Below are 20,045 nucleotides of genomic sequence, written 5' to 3' on the forward strand. Positions count from 1 at the left end.
GCAATCCGTACACATTTCGCCGTCGGGAGGGAAGTGAGATACAAAAGAAGGAAAGAAAGAGGAGGTTCTCAGCATGTGGAGAGAAGCAAAAACAACACAGGTACATTGCAAATGCCCTTTTTTTCTCTCTCTCTCTTTGAAGAATGTCTTATACATTAGCCCTAGGGATGTATAGATGGGGCACTTCTCGAGACACACATGCACCTAAATGCTTCGTATATGGACACACGTTTCTTTTTGTTGCTGCTGAGACTGCAGGGCTGAAGAATCAGCAGCACCGCCGCCGTTTCGGCTGGAAATAACCCAAACGCTTTCTCCTTAGCTCGGCAAAAGGAAAGAAAAAAAAAATACTTTTGCATATATTTTCTCAAAAATTACCCCCAAAGAGAAACTAAAAAAATTGTCTGCTGACAACAGGGAATCATCTTCAAATGGCTATCATAATTTGTCCAAGTAGAAAATGCCGCGGCACGCAATGACGTAATTAGCCTTTTACAATTGATGAATTGGAAAAGGAAAGCCGAGTAGTCTTCAGGCCTGTATTTTTCTCTACTCTACCGTGCATGCTTAGCTCATTTACTCATTTAGTGTGTGGCATAAACTCCAACATCGAGGTGAAACGTGAAAGCATCAACAAAGTTGGACAAGTTAAGCTTTAAAAATAAATATATTTATGGACGTTTTCCGTGAATGTCTGGGACTCAGTGGGCCCCAGCAGGACATGCGCTAATAACGGAGCCAAACTGCTGTTCGGACCATTTGCCATAATTCTACTTCATCGTTTCTTCTTTTCCTTTTTTTTTTTTCTTCTTTCTCTTGTATGGTTTCAACAAGTTGTAATTAGTTGGTATTCTTTCTCCCCCACCCCACAGGAAGGATTCCCGTTGTCATATTATAGAAAGCTTTCTCTCGCCGTCGTTTGTTTCCCCCCTGGTGCGCATTCTATTGTGCCTATTATATAAGGTATAATAATTATCAGATTTCGTTTGTTGCCATTTCCCAGTTTTAGAGCCCAAACGTGTTCCGGAATTTAGATCAGTGTTTCCTTTTGCTCAGGAAGTGTGTTTTTAGACTTGTTCTATAGTTATTTATATACGACGATGTGAATCGCAAATGACTGAAAGAATAAGATTACCATTTGTTTTCCGGTAAAGTTTTGGCGTTTACACTTATTAAGGAAAACGCATGTTTTCCCTGTATTTTTCATGTGTTTAATAACCGCTAAATTTTTATAATTATTATGTAAGTACTTTATTCGGAAGGTCGAATGCGATAATGTGGTAAGAATGATAAAAATGGCTAGCACTAATTGAAAGAGAACAAATAATTCTTATAGGCCAAAATAAGTTAAATTTTCATTTTCGCATTTCGTCTTTTAGAATTATTAATTGTTGCTCATACATTATTTGAACTAGAGATATAGTTTAATTATCGACCGTGTCCGTTTTACTATATTTTTGACAAGGGAAAATCACGGAAATCGTGAAAATGCGTGAAAATGAAGAAGTTGTAAATGTAAATTATTGAGATCTGGCAACATCTAAACTCATCTTGCACGCACACGACAATAACAACACAGCGCCAAAGCCATCAAATATCATCCTTCCGGTTTTCTTTTCTAATTTCTAATTTGATTTTGTCTACCAAAGTCATATGTAAAATGTCCGTCATTTTGGAAACTACCAAAGGCGATTTGACGGTTGATCTGTACATCAAAGAAAGACCTAAAAGTGATTTTCATTACATATATTTATTGTAAAATTTGTATAGTAACTTTCAATGTTGAATTCAAACAGCTTGCCTCAACTTTCTTAAGCTTTGTAAGATGAAAAGCTACAACTTCAACAGATTTCACCATGTTGAGCGGAATTTTTTATGTCAAACTGGAGACCCCACTGGAACGGGCAGAGGAGGTGAATCAATATTTGGGTATTATGGACTTTGACAATATCAAATCAATCATTTTGGTAACACTTGTGAAATTTCTAGGGTATTATATGGACAACAAGCAAAATACTATGAGGCTGAGCAAGTACCTGTGTTGAAGCACACCAAACCTGGGTTGCTTTCAATGGTGAATGTCGGAGATAACATGTACATTTGCTTAGTTATGTTACAGCACCTCAACATACATTAAACAACTTTTGTGTGGGATATTTCTCAGGCTTGGATCTCAGTTCTTCATTACTCTTGGTGATAATTTGGACTATCTTGACAAAGAGCATTGTGTGTTTGGGGAAGTTGTTGAAGGTCATGATGCCTTGCTCAACATTAATGAAGCCATTTGCGATGAAAATCACATCCCTTATCAGGATATTAGGTATTCATTTGAATCATACTTTTATAAGGGGTACCTTGACTGTTATTTTATTTTTTGCAGGATAACCCACACTGTTATTCTTGATGACCCATTCCCAGACCCATCAGGCTTAGAAATTACAATTCATTCACCTGAACCCACCAGAGAAATGCTTGATGTAAGTAAACAAGTATAATAATTAATGTTTCTGCTTAAAATACTTACAGAGCTCTTTCTTATAGAGTGGGCGAATTGCTGCTGATGAAGACATCAATGAAATGGAAGGCAAGACGGCCGAAGAAATTGAAGAAGCGATTGCAGATAAGGAAGCCAAAGCTCGTGCAACAATCCTTGAAATGGTTGGCGACTTGCCTTCTGTTGATGCAGCTCCTCCTGAGAATGTGCTCTTCGTTTGTAAGCTCAATCCTGTGACAACTGATGATGATCTCATGATTATCTTCAGTCGTTTTGGCAAAATAGTCAAGTAAGTATAATAGAACTGTGGAAGGCATCATTAACTTTAGTAAAATTGGAGGTATTAACTCTTTTTGTTTTATAACAGCTGTGAAATTATTCGTGATCGACAAACGATGAATTCTCTCCAGTACGCTTTCATCGAGTTTGATAACCCCAAATCATGTGAGGATGCCTATTTTAAAATGGACAATGTATTAATCGACGACCGACGTATTCATGTTGATTTCTCGCAGTCCGTCTCCAGATTACAGTGGAAAGGAAAAGGTACGCATTGTTAATACTCTCAAATGAATGTGTTAAATTCAATCAAAGTGTATTTATTCCAGGACGAGGAGTGGATTTCATCGGTGGCAAACCTTTTGATCCCAACAAGGAAGACTACAAGATGAAAGGTCCACACAAGAAAGAACAGGGAAAATATATCCAAAATGATGACTACCAAAAGAGGCGTGATCCCCAGCAAAGACCAAGAGATTACCAACCAAGAAATTCCGGATATCGTGACAATCGAGACGATAGAGGTCGTCGGGATGATCGAGATTATCGCGATCGCAACGAGCATCGAAATGATAGAGATCGTCGAGATGATAGGGTTGACAGTCGAGGACGGCATGGCGATCGAGACCATCGAGATAATCGTGAACATCGAGATCAAGGACATAATCGCGATCGTCGGGAAAAATCAGATCGCCGAGAGCACCGGGATCACCGTGATCACCGTGAACGACATAGATCCCCAGATAGATCACGTAAGGAAGAATATGCCAGTCCACAAAAAAGGATACGCAGAAGTAAGTCCCCGAAAAGTTCTCATAGAACGATATCCAAATGACCGCCAAACGTGTCCTTTAATTCGCTCTTTAAAATTCCTTCCTGTCAAACCTTCCTCCCAATACTCTCGACCTTGGAAGGCTGTTGTCATCCTTCAGTCGATGTTGGAGCATTGTGTTTTTCGAAATCATTTTGTGAGCATTTTCCCTTTAAATCAACTATTAAGGGAAGAATTAAGTCTTTTGGCTATTGACTTCGAGAACTCATTTTTTTTTCTAATAAAGCGTTTTGAATTATTACAAAAAAAGGCCTTGTAAATACCATTTATTTGATTTACGGTCTGTTAGTTAGCTACGGGCTGAAAGAAGTTGAGCAGCTGGCAAAAGATTGCCGTAAAGAAACCGGTTCTGCCCGAGATGCAGATAATTAAATCACCATCATCTTGCCTGATGGCGCCGTGACATGATTTGTATCCAAGGATTTGTGATCTCGGTCAGTTTCTAACACATATTATTGAGCTTCCATCGCATCCAATCTGTTGGCATTGATGCCATAAGCGATCCTCTCACTCATCCGGATGACTTGACCCAAATTCAGTCACTTTTGTTTTATCACCTTGCAACCCTTCACTTTTTATCCAAAAAGTAAAACCAGAGGTCAGTCAATAGTTTGAATTTGTTTTTGGTCTTGCTTATAAGAGTTTTACCGCCATGTGTCCGTGTTGTGCTACAGGAATTTTGGGCACTAGAAAATGAAACTCAACGAATGGTCTGATACTATTTGGCTTTTCCTTATCAGACGACTGTGAATTTCGTTCTAGGCTTTTAGCGTTTCACGGAAATTCGCTATAAAATGCGTGAAACGGTAACGTGAGTTAATGGGTTCGTGAGCCGTTTATTTTTTGTATGGCGATATTCACGCTTCGCCGATTTTTATCAACGTATTCTTAGGATTTTTCAATGTCAATATTGTCAATGCAATAATCGAAAGTTATTGTGTGGGTACAGGGACGCTTGAAAGTTTCTTTTGCCGCAGGCTTTTTCTTTCAATCATTTTTACTTGCTCTTTTGAGGTAGTATTTGAATTTTTGCGAATGCCGCCAGCAGAAGAAAACTTTCAAGCGTCCCTGTTTGTGGTTTGTACGTTGATCTGCATGAACTTGCCTTTCACTTTTTTTATTTTGGAGTCCATCATTCGCTGTTTGTTACTCACGCACGCCATCAGTGTCGCGTGTTGTGGAACTTGCCCACATGCTAAGTTTTCTTGCGCTCCAAGTCTATAAAAGCACCTACGGAACGACCATTAGCATCAGTTTTTGGACTACCCTAGCCCCGTGACGAACAGTCAATATGAAGGTAAAGTAAATCATTTTTTTTTTTCAAATAAATTTGATATTTTTGCAAATGAATAATGACACTGATTTTTCTACAAACAGTTCCCGATCTTCTTCGTATTGCTCGCCGTTTTTTCAGCCGAAAATGTTGCCTCAAGTTACAAAACAACTGAAGATGTGAGAAACTATTCAAATATTTCCTTCAACAGTTCAAAGTGACAGATTTTTTCAAAATTTAATTTCTGAAAAATATTAATTAGGCGAAGAAGCCAGGGTACAGCTTCGAGTCATCCTATGACAACAACTCTCGCTCTGAGAGCCGTCATGGAAAAGTGACAACCGGTTCGTATCGTGTACCGCTCCCCGATGGCCGTGTTCAGGTTGTCAACTACAGGGCTGATGAAAATGGATATGTCGCTGACGTGAAATACGAGGGCGAGGCCAAATATCCAGAATACAAACCCGCATCTTCTTATTCCGCTCCAGCCTACAAGGCTGAAACCGTACCGGTTTACGAGGTTGTTACGGCCAAACCGACTTACAAGATTCCTACTACTCCGGCTCCTACGACTACTAGCCCAGCTTATAAGGCCCCTGCATACGTTGAACCTAGCTATATAGCGCCAGCGCCGACTGCTGCTCCAACCTATGAGGATCGTTCTTATCCTGATCCTGAATATAAGGCTTTGTACAAAATAGAAACTACCACCCCGGCTCCAACGACGACTCCACGGGCTTATGTGGCTCCTGTTGATGTTAAGTACAAAGTTCCTGCTTACTCTGCTCCGGCCTACCAGACCGCAGTTTCTCCTGCATATGGTATTCGCTATATTGGTGACGCAAAACAATACGAGGACAGGAACAAATATCTGGAAACTAAAGTGAACCCCTCTCCAGCCTACAAATCTACTTTTTTTATCATTCCCAAGTACAAAGTTTCCTCTTTGGCCGCCCCAGTCTATGAGACACCAGAAGTGCCAGATTATAGAACATCTTTCTACTCCGCTCCTGCTGCTCCTTTGCCCCTTGCTTACAGACCCCGTTACGCCGTCAAGGCAGCAGCTAATAAAGTCGTCGATCATAGCACAGACTACAAGGAATCGCCTCACGTCGCTCCCAAAGTGACAGTTTCCGTTTATACCCCAGTCTATTCTGCCCGTACTACCACTACTCCAGCATACCAGGATTTGACAACTGCTGCTCCCGCCTACAACGTTCCGATTACCACAACTGCTTCCCCGATTTATACTACTTCATCCTACAAAGCTCCCAAGTACGAAACTTCCACCAGCGCTCCGGCTTACAAGCCATCTACTTTCTTCACTTCGAATAAAGATAGCATCTCTACTGGCTACAAGGAACTATCCAGAATCTTCCGTGAAACATCTTTGACAGCCGGAAATAAAAATTGGGATAATTTCTTTAACAAAGCTTGGGAATTCGCCAGAACAAAATATTAAATTACTTAATTATTCCCGAAAACATTCATTTTAAATTTCATTAAATATTTATTAATCACAATGTACTACCTTTGAAAGGAGCGAATTCTTGTTTTTTTTAGCTTTGTTTTTAGTATAAAAGTCATTTTTGTCCAATGTGCTCTTTCAAAATGAAATAGAAATCAAGAAATTTACATGCTAGACGGTGCGAGTCGATTGCTTTCACATTTGAAAGTGAAGGGTTTTGTAATCTCCAGACCAGTCTTTACGGAGCTTGCAGCGCGAAAATCAAAATCAGTTGTTAATTAACTGATTGACCAGTTCTTCTTGCAATTTGCGGTAAGTAATATTTGTGTATAGTCAAATAAAGATCCCTTTCGCGTTTGCCCCTACATTTTACTGAATTCAAGTGGGTTTTATTGTAGTTATAAAATTTAAAAATTTTAACATCCGCATAGCAAAGTCTTAGAATATGAAGTATTTAAGATTTATCCTATTTACTGTCAAATCTCAATTGGTTTTTCGCATTATTATGCACATATTAACCGTTTATTTTACGGATTTGTATGTGATCTAATGAATCTGTTGACCAGTCTACTCTTTCGTTTCGTTCTCTCAATGTTTAATTACTTTCTAAAGAGATCCGGCAGATCCCTTCTCAGACGACATCCATTGACAAACAAGCCGAAGAAAACGAGTTGAATCTTAATGATCAAAAGTTTATTTGGCGTCGTCAGGGCCGCACGTCTCATGCCTTATGTGTTACGACGTGTATTGTCATGTCTGTCTGTGACTGACTCTGCAACTAACTTAAGTTCCAAAACTCATTACTAGATGTCGCAAGGGTCGCCAATGTTGTTTTTAATGGTGAAACGAGGCAAAATGAGCGAAACAAATTGCTGCTAGTTTATACTTATTCCTGTGATTTCAAATACCAAATTTAACTTCGTATCTTATGGAGGTTTATCTTTAGCTAGTTTTCTTATTTTTATACTGTACTATCAACTTATTTCTTCAAATTCTAGATGCATACTGCCAGTCATTCCAACATGTTGACTTAGTGCTAAGTCAATTTCAATCCATTAGATCCTCATGCAGTCATGCTGTCAAAAGACTAAAGACCCATGTTTGAAGAGCACATATAGTGGAATATAAATGTGCCGAGATAAGGTATTTCCCCATTACTGCTACCAGACCATTACAATTTAGATTTTCATATAACATATGTATCTTGCTTATGAACCATAGGATCTTTTCTGAATCTCGCAATTTTGGTGGCGTACCCTGCAACAGCATGTTTGTTGTTATGGCTGTTTTTACTTTGGTTTAGAAGGCAACCCAGCTAAGAGATAGGTAGAGTTTTATTTCTTATAGGTAAATTTGTGTAAATTTGTAAATAACGTACAGAATTTCCTTGTCCCATTTCTACTTAGAGTTTCAGTGACATGAAGAGTGTGAAGTGAACCACCTATCACCACGCTCCTGCAATACTTCATGACACTTTCTTTAGCATCAGGAAATTTATCTCAACATGTGGAGTAATGCTGTTGGTTGCTGTGAATTCCATTTTTACGGCTTTGTCATCATGAACTTTTCAGTGTCCTTCTTAGAAAAGGTAAAGGTTAATATGCTTTATTCATTTTTATATTTTCAATAATGTAAAACATTTTTTTTTTACAGAGAACGCAGTTTCTTTGTGGAATCGTGTGGTCCTGGCACGGAGATTCTTGAGCCAACGCTGGCTTTTGTCCATGACCAACGTTCTGCTCCATCCTTATCTTCCCGACGTAAGCTCATCCAGATTCTGCTTCATCGCTTCGTACACAAAAATACAACTTGTCTTACTTCACTGACGAGTTGGAACACTTCAGTGGTCGCTTCCGTGCCGCTGTTACACACCTGCAGTCATTCACCACGGGATTATGCCCAGGTACCCGACAATTTACTTTTTTTTCGTAGATTATCTATTCTAATAGTATACTTTACTTGTGTCACTTACTTGTGTCTGTAATAATTCCGAAATCAGGCCCTACTTACGCGCAAACGTAGTGTTACTTAGACTTTTTTTTTTCTAACGCTAGATGGCTTTTCGATAATTGTCAGCTGTCAAAACAGTTACTTGAATATCTCTTTAAAGATTTATCGGCAGCTGTTGTGTAGAAATTTTTTAGTGAAAACTGACGATAACTATTCCACCAACAAAGCTCATTTGTTAGATTTTTAAATAATGTGTTTTTTTTTCTACTTCCGGTTTTCTCATTTCAGTCAGTAGTTCAGTAAATATTCATTCCACGCACAAAAGAACCACAAATTCGTGATCCTCGTCAAATTTGTGGTAAAGTTCATGTTTTGTTTTTTACCTACGCGTACTTCCGGTTTCGAGAATTTTCCTGAACTATAGTTCAGGAATATTCTCGATTTTGGCCAAATTTTGGATTTCGTTTAAATCACATCTAATCGACCCCAAATTTTATGGAGATCACGAATATGTGGTTTAATTTGACGACAGCTCAATGGTTGAGGCGCTGTGGTTACTTCCGGTATACTTCCGGAAATTTTTTAAAAAAACTAGCAAGTGAGCTTTGTTCTGTTTACAATTCTCAATATTGCAAGCTTGATTTTAAGTTTTAAAAATTGCATCTTCAAATCTTTGAGCCAAAAAACCTGACTATTGTTTCTATCTGTATTATGTAACTTTTATTAGCATTTCACTTAGTAACAACTGTTTGTCTTTATTCAGGTAATGCAGAGGAGACGTCGAGAAGATGGACACTAAAAAATCTCCGGTATCACCAAAATGTCAGCGCGGATCATCATTTGTTGTTAATATGTTGTTGTTTGTGTTAGTTAACCCGTTGTCTGCCACGCCTTTGTTCTCCCCTAGCTCCTTTGCACGGGCCGCGTTGGTCGGCCTCGTGGATTTCATGCCGCGAGGTCGGAGTGTCGCCAAGCCCAAAATTTGCCGCAAGGCAAGCCTGTTATTAGGCAATGCACCATGGTTCCCCCTTGTCGATGCGGTGACTTGTCAGCAATGGCAAGTCCCACCTTTGTCATGGATCCTTCAGACATGGCACGTAGAGAGTAGAGTACAACCTACGGGTTGTATGGCGTGGCAGCCAACGGGTTAACTTAAGTGTATGTATGTGTGTGATTGTAAAAAGTGGTGGAATTGTGGGTGGAGGTGGGACAATAAAGCAATTCCTTTTAAAGTTTTTTGTTTGCTGTGTCTTATAACTTATTTTAAAATCATGTTTAGCACTTGACTTGTGTATTTCTTACAACTTTGAAGTTTTACACAAGTTAGCCTATTAGCAGAAGTGGCTGATCATCTCCAGACTCTTTAAATAAACTTCTATCGACTTCTATGAGGAACCAAACACTATCTGCAACTCTTGTGGCACAGCAATTTCAGCTGAACACCAGCACAGCTATTTCATTTCTTTTTCTTCCATCCTGTATCAGCTGCATAATCACATCTCTTAAACTGGAAACCGGCTGCAAAACCACTGCACATTGAACAGCACAGGCCACAGGCATAGTTTAAGTACCACCAAGTCCTATGGGGAAAAAGGAATGCAAAAGAAATTGTGTAAAACAAATGGCATCAGACATTTTTCCAAGATTCCATTGGCAAATGAATTTTAAATGAAGATTAAATGCCATGAAAAGAGACTTCTGTACATCTAATTCTTAAGTGTTAGAAAACGTTGGTAATACACAGTGGAAATTTTTGTTTTTAATTAGAAGAAAATTGTTAACTCAAAGGAAGCTGATCTCTATCTGATATCTTTCACAGGAACTATTATTTGGAAGCAAGAAATAGCACCACTTGTTGTCTACATCAGTCTGAGTTCACTTGTCAGTTGAATTTCACAAAAAAAAGACTTCCCAAGTTACCACGAATAAATTCAATTAACTTACCATTTCAAAAAGTCTTCCTGCAATGACACTTCAGGATAACACCAGCTCGATAAACTGCACACAGCAGCTGCAGCTCAACCTGACTTGATCATGCCTTTCACCAGCTGGCTGCAACAAAACCACTGACTGTGGTCATGACACCAGCCACGGAGCTCAGACTTTGTTGAGTTCTCACATTCTGCAACAGTTAAGCAACAGGATCTCCAACCTGAACACCAACTAATAAAATTGCAGGGAAATTGATCAAAAAAATTACTTTTACTACCTCTGTAGAGTTTCTGCGTGAGTTGAGACGTACATCCGAACAGGTAAAGCCTACAACGGGCGACATTTCGGCAAAATGGAAAGCAGTTTCAGTCAACGTGATCGATTATTTGGCCAATTGGAAATTATATGCCAGATTGCCTGTAAATTCACACAGCAACGTCTAGGATTAATTACATTTGAGAAATCCAAAATAGAATTTACCATTAAATTTCAATTCTGAAAATGTAGATCGACACCGCAATTCCGTAACGAATTTGGAATACCTTTTCACTTGGCATTTCGGATCAAAAGGGCGAAAATTTCGTCCTCTCAAAGGCACTCGCGTCATCTGGCGGCTGGGGGACAACTTGATTTTAGCCACCTACTGACGGAGCCAAAAGATTCCTCCACGATTACCACGTTTGACTGTACGGAAAGGAATCAAGGATGTATGAATCAATGAATTGTCGGACATTTGAGATAGAGAATTTAAAATTCAATAGAGTTCTACCGTCGGACGTGAAAATAGTTTTAAAATCATTGGAGTTCTATTGTCGGACATTTAAAATATTTAAAATTCAATGTTGTTCTATTGTTGATCATGAAAATAATTAAAGAATTTATTCAAGAATTTATTGGAGTTCTATTGTCGCGTAGTGGAGTTCTACTGTCGCGCTGGAGTTCTTTGGTCGGGTATTTTTAATAATATTTAAAAAACCTAACGTAAAAAAAAATTTCTTTGCATGCGACAGTAGAACTCCAAAGACATAAGAACTCCTTTTTTAAATATTATTAAAAATATCCGACAATAGAACTCCAGTGCCCGACAGTAGAACTCCACTACGCGACAATAGAACTCCAATAAATTCTTATGTCTTTGGAGTCTACTGTCGCATACAAAGAAATTTTAAAAAATTATTTAAAATATTGGGGTTGTACTGTCGGACTGTCGGTGGAGTTCTACGGTCGCCATACCGGAGGCAGTAGGGGGTGAGCATCCGGCTGGTAGCACGCCCTTCTATCCTACGCTTCCGGGGGACGGAAGGATTGCACGCCAGTGAGCAGTTCCGTGCGGTTGAAAGTGATGCTGGAGTATTCAAATGGTAGCAGCAATAGCTGAAAGAATAAATGGGTAGCAAAAATAACTGGAACTTCTTTTTTGTTGATGATGCTTTTGCTGAAATTAACTATTGAAACAAATAATTTCAATTATGTTTAGGACTATAGGGCAAGAAAAATTAAAAAAACACACCTTTTGCCTCTATCCGTCATGGGTGGTTTATGGTGTTTCTCCTATATTGGTAAACGGAAATCGCAGGGATTGGCACCAATAGAATTTCACCACCTTGATCACTGCTTCAGATACATCAACAAATTAGAGAGAAGAGTAGTAAAACTGTAATGTTTCGCTTACCAGTGACATGCCTCCAAAACTTTTGGGATGTAAAGCTGAAGATCAGTAGTTGAAGTTGGAAACTAAAACATTTGATAGTCGTTGGCGGTCTTTGGTGCAGACAAGTATTTTAGACATGCTTACAAAATTAGAACGGCGAACTTTAATTTGCTTAAATCTGGCTTGAAACTTTAACCAGCTGGGGTAGTACAAGTCGGCTATATAGTCGAATGATGCTGGCCGGGTAGCTGGAGCAGGCTCAACTCCCCCATGCCTCAAAGATACGAAAGGATGGCCCGCAAGAGAGCAGTATTACTAATGACAGCCAACAGCCACGTCAGTCAGTCGTCGCTGATCAAAGAGTCAATTCTCGAGCTAATCTGTAATAGGAACACAATAAAAAATTAACCAAATAGGGCTCAACCGGGATTTGAACCCGGGACCTCTCGCACCCAAAGCGAGAATCATACCCCTAGACCATTGAGCCGATATATAAATTTGATGTAAAGTGCTATGAATTATAGTTATATTAAGTTACAAGCGCAATGAGATGCTTTTCAAATTGCGATGCAAAGTTGCAAAGCTTACAGCGCATTTCCGTAGTGCATGCGAATGGGGAGAGATAACTATGTCTTACACAAATATAATTTGGTAACGGTCTAACCGAGCACTTCGATCTGCTTCGGGCTGTCAGTTGGGCAATAATGAATACTATTTGGAAAACGCTGTGAGCATAACGATGATCTCGGCCTACAAGTAAGAAAAATGTATCGTAAGTTTATCTTCCGGAAATCTCAACTCTGCATAAGCTAGTGAAAGTTAAACTTAAAATTTTAGGGCTCATTATTTTGAAACAGAAAACCAAAATTAGTTTGATTGATTAAGATTAATGATGCTGACATGCTGTGCACTGCAGCAAAACGAAATAAAACATCATTTTCAATAAACTGTAAGATAAATGCTCAATTCAAACGCCAAATTTATAGCAATTTCAGATTAAAATATGCGCAAACCGGGGATTTCCTTTGTGTTTCAACCTCTGATTATGAAATAATTCTACTACGCAGGACTAGTGGAAGCTTTCAACACATAAACAAAATTTGACTGACGCACAGTTATCTAAAAACAGTATAGATACATACAGAATGCAATGCTTGCCTAAAACCTTTGTATAGTTTACTTTGGGAATGCAAACACGAGCTTGGTCTTGGCTGAGATACGGATGACAAAACGCGCAGAGCGTATTCTACTGCGACTGATGCCGTCATCGGGAAAAGCGGGGATACGTCTTTGAAATGTTTAAAAAATAAGCAAGTGACGAGTATATTTAGGATAAGGATCAGATATAAATTGTGAACAAATAGTCAGTCGAAAATCACTCACTCAAGACAGGTAAGCCTTAACACACCTTCTGAAAAACGTTACGCTGTTGATCGTGAAACTAATGGTCTAACTATTTTTAATTTTAATTTTTTAAATCAATGCTGCTGAAGTATCCGGTCACTTCCAGCAACAACACATTTTACTATGAAAAGCACATCACTACCTTTGGTTTCCTTGGTGGTACTGCTTGCGGTTAGTCTGCCAGGATCGACTGCGGATCCTGTAGGAACTTGTCCAGCAGTTGATGGCGCGATCCCAGTTTACTTGCCAGATTCTGTTAGTTGCGAGTATGTATGAATCTATATTACACAATATAACCAAATTCTAATTTGTATATACTTCAAACCTTAGGGTGTTTTATGAATGTAGCAACGGTTTGGCAACTGCAAATATTTGTCCACCCAACCCTTCCGGAGATGGAAATTTGCACTGGAACAAATCCATAAACGTCTGCGATTATCCAGAAAATGCGAATTGTTCTCTATAACAAACATTGAGAAATACAACTTTAGATTATGTTTTACTGCAGGACGCTTTCATTCACTGTTAAAAGTAATTTCTAGTATAGCATACTGGTAAACCAAAAATATGGGCACCAAATAAATGTGTTTACGTTTTTACTTCTTCTGCTACAAATATAATCATTATATTCACTAATTTTACCTTCAAATCAACGAAAATATTACTTATTACGGGAGATAAAAAACAATTAATTCGATTCCGAATACAATTTCATATTTTTGACATTTTAATTGAGTAGAGAAGGGTCCAACAAGCCAAACGTATAAGCCATCCACATATTAAAACATGATACATACTACTCATGCTAGGATGCTACCTTCATAATTAACCACATGACTACATATTTACTTGATAATGAGATAGAAATAATGGACATTGGTAGCATGACTACACATTTACTTAATCATGAGATAAAATAAATAACTTTGCACTTTCTGATCAATATGGGCAAAGAACAATGAGCAGTGAAGGGGAAATAGGAAAATTCTGAGTTACACAACAATTGTGAAATGTTTGTTTGAACTACACACAGAATAATGGCATTTAAATTGTTTCTTTCTAATTTGATAAATCTGAAAATGGATTTGAATACCTGATGGTTATTTTTGAACAAAGATGTGGACCATTTTTACTCACAGTTGAATACAAAATCCTTTTGTGTTTGTATCCAGGTGTGTCATGATGTTTGAGTCCTGAAAAAGTAAAGACACTTGGCACTAAAAGATTTTGATTCTGAAGATAGTAAGAAAAATGAGGAATCGAAAACGCTGACGTATCACCTTAACACTCGATAAAAGTCATTAGTCTCGATCTCATTTCTCATAAAGTATCAAACTTCAATTTGATTTGGAGATGAGTTAAATACGACTTACGAGTTATCATTATCATTACCATTACACTGATGCATCGCTTTTCGCGTGGCCGGTGTGTTGATTTCATTGTCCATTAGATTGCAGACGACCAGGTTTCCCTAATCAACAGAAACAAAAGCTTTGATTGCCAAATTGTATTAATTATAGATATTTTATGTTGTTATTAAATATATTTTTCATTGTTTACCTTATATCGAAAGCTGTGCAGTAATGTGTGATAATTTAAACAGTGCTATGCATATTGGATATGTAAAAAAAAAGGACTGGATTGTTTCGAGTTGCACGGCAGATTGAACTACAGTAGAATTCCCCGATACTAATGTGCTGTATTAAAATAATTATTTAAATCATTGAAAGCACCCTATTGTTTAATGAAGTATAAGCAACATGATTTTTCTTAAATTTGAATTTAAAGATTGAAAAGTTTTGAATTTCCAGAACCAGATGGCGCTGATTTATGACTTATCAATCTGACAAACGATGGCGCTTCCGACGGTTTGTTTGGGTTGAAAAGATTCACTTTTCAAATTGAGAAGAATTTTCCATAGCAACACCTATTATTAAAAAAAAAAAAAAAAAAAATTGAGAAGAATTTAGTAATTTACTTACCACCGAGTTGATAGATTCGGGTGAATTTGTACATAATGTATCGGCGATATCGTTAACTAATTCATATGTTGGATGATCTTATTAATCGTAACGTGTTAAAGGGCGGTAGGAGAAAAGAAATAAGAACATTTCAACGTGCCTTCGACTATCGCGAGAAAAGAATGCTTAGGCCTACTAAGAAATGTTAATCAATAATTCTAAAAAAAAAGGACAACGCATTACGGATTACACTAACCATATGCCACCAGTCAATTACAGCTGTTTTTATTTAAACTGTGCGTGTACCAGTGAGCTATTGATGACAAGAATGCTGAATAAATCGGAATAAATTGTTGTGTTCTATCTAGCCAATGTTCTCCAGGCCTACAGCCTTACACCTACGCGGCTACGCTGGCCAGTCAACACTGGCTGTGCTCTTGATTGAATAATAATGGCAGAATGACCCAATGGCGGGGAAATTTTTGTTTTGTGAACATCTCATTAAACATCCCTACTGCGATGGCGCGCTTTATGAGTTAACCTAATAACGGCACAACACGATATAAGAATAACAATCACCCAATTGATATTTCAGCTTCCATTGTCTTTGACTATTCGAAATTTGAAATGCTACTGTAAGAATACTTAACTTCACACTTATACGTTCTGTTTGCGTCCTTATGAATACTGGAAGCAAGGAAGCGTGTCAAGGTTAGTTCAAATCAGCTTGGCATTACACACATTTTAAGCGATTGGAGTTAAACGATCACGACCCAATCAATTTTGAGTCAAATGCGAATCCAGCTATAGAATATCAACAAAAATTAATTTAAAAGGGCTCAACCGGGATTTGAACCCGGGACCTCTCGCACCCAAAGCGAGAATCATACCCCTAGACCATTGAGCCGATGGAAATTCTTATAACAAAAAGGGAAGTAAAAGAGATGAAGAATTTGGTTGAACAACTTAAATTAAAACAGAATTGAGGGCTCGACCGGGATTTGAACCCGGGACCTCTCGCACCCGAAGCGAGAATCATACCCCTAGACCATCGAGCCTTACAATAATAAAACAGATGGATTTTCTGATCAAAACAGAGAGAATACTAGCTTAAAAATTCAACAGGTATAAACTAAAAGGTACTCGAACCTTAAACGGGTAATATGTCCTCGATGGCCTAGACCCTGGAGGCAATCCAAACGAGACACGAGACCATCAATCAAATTTTTAGAGAGATCAAATGTCAGTCTAACTATAGCAAAATACACTGACATATCACACAAAACAGGTGGAGGATAGAAATGCATCAGGTTGCTGAAAAATGGATAACTATAACGTTTGTTTAAAATTTGGAATACAGTTAGAGTTCGTGATTTTAAATGGTAGAATAATATATGGAAATAAATTGTAGCACCTGTAAGATAGCGTAAGGTTTCTTCTGGGGTTACCATTCAATCAAATCAGCTATCCTGACTGACTTATGTCATAGCGAATTGTGAATGAAATAAAAATTAACTGGGCTCGACCGGGATTTGAACCCGGGACCTCTCGCACCCTAAGCGAGAATCATACCCCTAGACCATCGAGCCGATGACAACCAATGATCAAAAACACATTAGATCCTAATGATAGAAAAGAATGAAGAAATAACAATGACATCTGGGATAAACTACTGTCACTTGCATTGCAGCTTCTCATAAGAACAGTTAGATTGAAACGAGCCCTACGCAAATAAATACAGAAAAGTACTACTAGCGAAGTTGATCCAGTTTGAAACACGAAACTGACCCAGTTAAGTGCGTTTCATGAAAATCAAAGAATGACAGCATATTTTCGATAAGATTCAGCCGCTATATCAATTTCATTCAAAAACGGCAAGCAATCAAAAAGTAAAGTCTACTTCTGACCTTCTGTTCTCTGTACTTCCTACTATTTACAGATGAGCTGACTGGCTACTTTCGCTTTAAAATCAAAATGAGGCCAACGTTCCTTTTTCCATGCTATACTAGCTATAAATGACCAAGCAAAGAGAAACTTTACTTTATGGCGCAACAAAAATTCCATAAGCCTGGGTTCAAACGATATTTCAGTTTAATTTGCCCTTCACAAGATAAAAGAATGAAACGAAAATTCCCTACATTTTAGGTGTAGGGAAGGTAAAGATGGTCTCGACTAATTCAAGATTAACGATTTGAAAAAAGGAAAAGGCAAAAAACGATAGCAAAACATTAAACAGTAGATTTTTTTACCTTGTTGGAATCAGATGCGAGGACCGGCGACACACGCTGGGTAACCAGAATGCACAAATCGGAATCATCCAATTTTACCATTCGGGCTGATAACAAATCTTGCGGAAATGTTTCACTAAATAATCCATGGGATCTTCAAACAGTTTCGGGATCGAGTGTAACTGAGAATATATTGACTTGCTAGTAGCACTATAGAATGTCTTCCGCACGATAACCGCAAGGAAATCCATTTACCCGCACAGTGTTCGAGCCTTGCATTTCAATATCGACGATTTAAATGTCGTTAACGGCCACCATCCTCTTTTGCGACTCCAATAATTCAGAAGAAGACATGACAGAGAACACTGCCATCAGATAGAACTGCATCGTGTCCACCAATAGGAAGTCGCGCATTAAACTTGAACGTCACGTAGTTTTTGAGACAGAAACACTTTGACTAGTCGGTTGGAGATGTTCCCAATATCCGTCGATAACGTAATGGACCTCAGCGAACGCATGACCACCCCATACACAAAATGTTTTTGTCCAAAGTACACTTGTAATCGATATGGTGAGGAGGGCTTGAATCAACTCGAGTTTCCAGCACATTCGAATCCAGTTTTTGGACGCTTTGGTTCTTGAATCTTGGGAGTTCACTTTGTTCGATTCACCACCACTATTCGTACGAGATCGATATTCGATCCACAGAAATAAAAAATTAAAAGCTTCTGTACCGTAATTGAATTTGTAACTGATGTTGAATCACGACTGCGAAACAGAAAGCTCCCATTCTTCTTTACAGAGCCATTTAAATTTCAGTATACGGGAAAATCCATTGCAGAGTTTTCTATCACTGTAACAGTGTAACAGATGAAGCCATGACCAATACACCTAACCTGACCTAAGTATAAAAGAAATTGAATAAGTAGTAAATACTAAATACTGACATTACGTACTTTTAATATCTATGGGTTATCTTCGTTAAAGAAATTAGGAAAGTAATCTTACCAATTTAAGAAAAGGATATCCGATCATCCGATGGCCGTGATGTTACGGGCTTGCGGCTTGCCATTTGTGAAGTGCTTCATCGATTTAAATCGCAGAAATGTGCCTGTAAAAAGATGACTGACATTACAACCACTAAACATTGAATGAGGTAATAATAAGAGCAAAAAGAATTCTCTGGGCTCGACCGGGATTTGAACCCGGGACCTCTCGCACCCTAAGCGAGAATCATACCCCTAGACCATCGAGCCGATGTAATCAACGATTAAAATTCAAATATTAACGATGTGAAAATGGTTTTAAATTTAATTACTGGATTACTAGACAGACGTAAAATAATAATTATGGAGACTGAACACTTCGTGATTAGATGAATTAGATAAATTACAACGCATGAACGAAAGTTAGAAACAGTTACGAACAACATTTTCATTGTTAAGAAAGACATCTATAGATTTAGATTGCAAAAAAATAATTTAGAAAACATGAGAAACATCGCTTAAAATATTATACAAATTTTTTCTAAATTAATTGTTCTTCTTGCTTACCCAGTTCTGACTAACCCAACGACTTTCGCTTTCAAACAGAATGGAAGCTTTCTTTTGTGCGCGCTATTTCTAGTTGACCTAAATTTATTCGGTAGTAGGTTAAACGAGACTCTTACAGGAAGGCTTCGCATTGACTTCTAGCTGCATGTTAAAAATATGCTGTTAACTGTGAAATTAACTGATTAAAAAGAAAAGGCTGGATTTGCTGACGCTCAACAGACCAAATCTACGTTACATTAAGTACTGATAACTATTGCGATCACTAAAAAATTCTTTAAAAATTCTTACGTCATTTCTGATTAACGAGCAGTTAAATTACGAAATTCTTATGGTCTAGATCCATAATGATAAGGTTTTACGATTTTGGTACCTACAGATGATTACTAAATATAATGTTTCATTTAAAAAAACTAAATCTAAATGGGCAGCAAGGTAGGGATACAGCGACCCCCGTACTGAAAATCGGCCGTTCGTAAGTACGAAAGCCAATTGGTGAAGTTATAAATGATCAGGATAAAAATAAGTGAAATTCAATCAAAAGACTGACAAAAATGAATGCAACTTATTCTTAAGAAATAGGGGAGTTGTTCAAGTAAGAATGAACTCTACCTTTTTTTTATTTTCAGCCCGAAAGATTCGAACAAGAAGCAACAACAAAGCACCTAACTCTCTCTCACCTACCATAATCTGCAATTGAGTAAAAAAACGTAAGTTGATAGTTAAGACTATTAAAGGTAAACTGTTAATTTAATTTTTACTTCTGGCGGAAGAGTTTGCATTGCTGGCAGCTTACTCACGGTTGCCACACTCTGCTTTGGAAAAGGCAGCAAATCTGCAAAGATACGAAGACCATTTTAAAATGTTGCGTCACAAGCATGTTTACATTACAATTTAGTATTCAGAATCTAAGCCGCAATGATGATCCATAAGATCGGAATGGGACAAGGCGGCAAATCAGACCCATTTGCCGAGAAAAAATTGTTACGTAAACATCAACAGATTGCTTGCATAGAAATAGCG

General features: G+C 38.0%; 2 protein-coding genes, 3 long non-coding RNA genes and 5 other non-coding genes across 11 annotated transcripts in view; 3 read left to right on the top strand and 7 right to left on the bottom strand.

The window, feature by feature from the left end:
• LOC124349621 (LIM homeobox transcription factor 1-alpha-like) overlaps nt 1-20,045 on the bottom strand; it is a 947,038-nt gene that overhangs the window by 819,205 nt on the left and 107,788 nt on the right. The window lies entirely within an intron of this gene.
• Nucleotides 8-6,709, top strand: LOC124350188 (peptidyl-prolyl cis-trans isomerase-like 4). The gene is made up of 11 exons (XM_046801232.1): nt 8-100; nt 160-1,730; nt 1,797-1,929; nt 1,990-2,094; nt 2,165-2,320; nt 2,381-2,477; nt 2,542-2,783; nt 2,862-3,040; nt 3,103-3,567; nt 5,020-5,057; nt 5,141-6,709. The coding sequence occupies exons 2-11, from the start codon at nt 1,661-1,663 to the stop codon at nt 6,338-6,340; spliced, it is 2,685 nt and encodes an 894-aa protein (XP_046657188.1). The 5' UTR covers nt 8-100; nt 160-1,660; the 3' UTR covers nt 6,341-6,709.
• On the top strand, nt 7,786-9,092 carry LOC124350334. Its single transcript, XR_006920789.1, has 3 exons — nt 7,786-7,934; nt 8,000-8,249; nt 9,060-9,092. It is a non-coding gene; the product is annotated as an uncharacterized LOC124350334 (long non-coding RNA).
• Nucleotides 9,560-20,045, bottom strand: part of LOC124350283 — a 212,576-nt gene continuing 202,090 nt past the window's right edge. For both annotated transcript variants that reach the window (XR_006920657.1, XR_006920656.1), the window contains exons 6-8: nt 10,506-10,645; nt 10,241-10,448; nt 9,560-9,876 (exon numbers count right to left, since the gene is read on the bottom strand). This is a non-coding gene — a long non-coding RNA (uncharacterized LOC124350283). The remainder of the gene's footprint in view (nt 9,877-10,240; nt 10,449-10,505; nt 10,646-20,045) is intronic.
• Trnap-ugg lies at nt 12,295-12,366 on the bottom strand. Its single transcript has one exon. It is a non-coding gene; the product is annotated as a tRNA-Pro (tRNA).
• LOC124350208 lies at nt 13,132-13,882 on the top strand. Its single transcript, XR_006920455.1, has 3 exons — nt 13,132-13,271; nt 13,373-13,549; nt 13,614-13,882. It is a non-coding gene; the product is annotated as an uncharacterized LOC124350208 (long non-coding RNA).
• Nucleotides 16,080-16,151, bottom strand: Trnap-ugg. Its single transcript has one exon. It is a non-coding gene; the product is annotated as a tRNA-Pro (tRNA).
• Nucleotides 16,231-16,302, bottom strand: Trnap-cgg. Its single transcript has one exon. It is a non-coding gene; the product is annotated as a tRNA-Pro (tRNA).
• Nucleotides 16,762-16,833, bottom strand: Trnap-agg. The gene has a single exon. It is a non-coding gene; the product is annotated as a tRNA-Pro (tRNA).
• Trnap-agg lies at nt 18,657-18,728 on the bottom strand. The gene has a single exon. It is a non-coding gene; the product is annotated as a tRNA-Pro (tRNA).

This window comes from Daphnia pulicaria, chromosome 7 (assembly GCF_021234035.1).
Source record: "Daphnia pulicaria isolate SC F1-1A chromosome 7, SC_F0-13Bv2, whole genome shotgun sequence".
NCBI lineage: Eukaryota > Metazoa > Arthropoda > Branchiopoda > Diplostraca > Daphniidae > Daphnia > Daphnia pulicaria.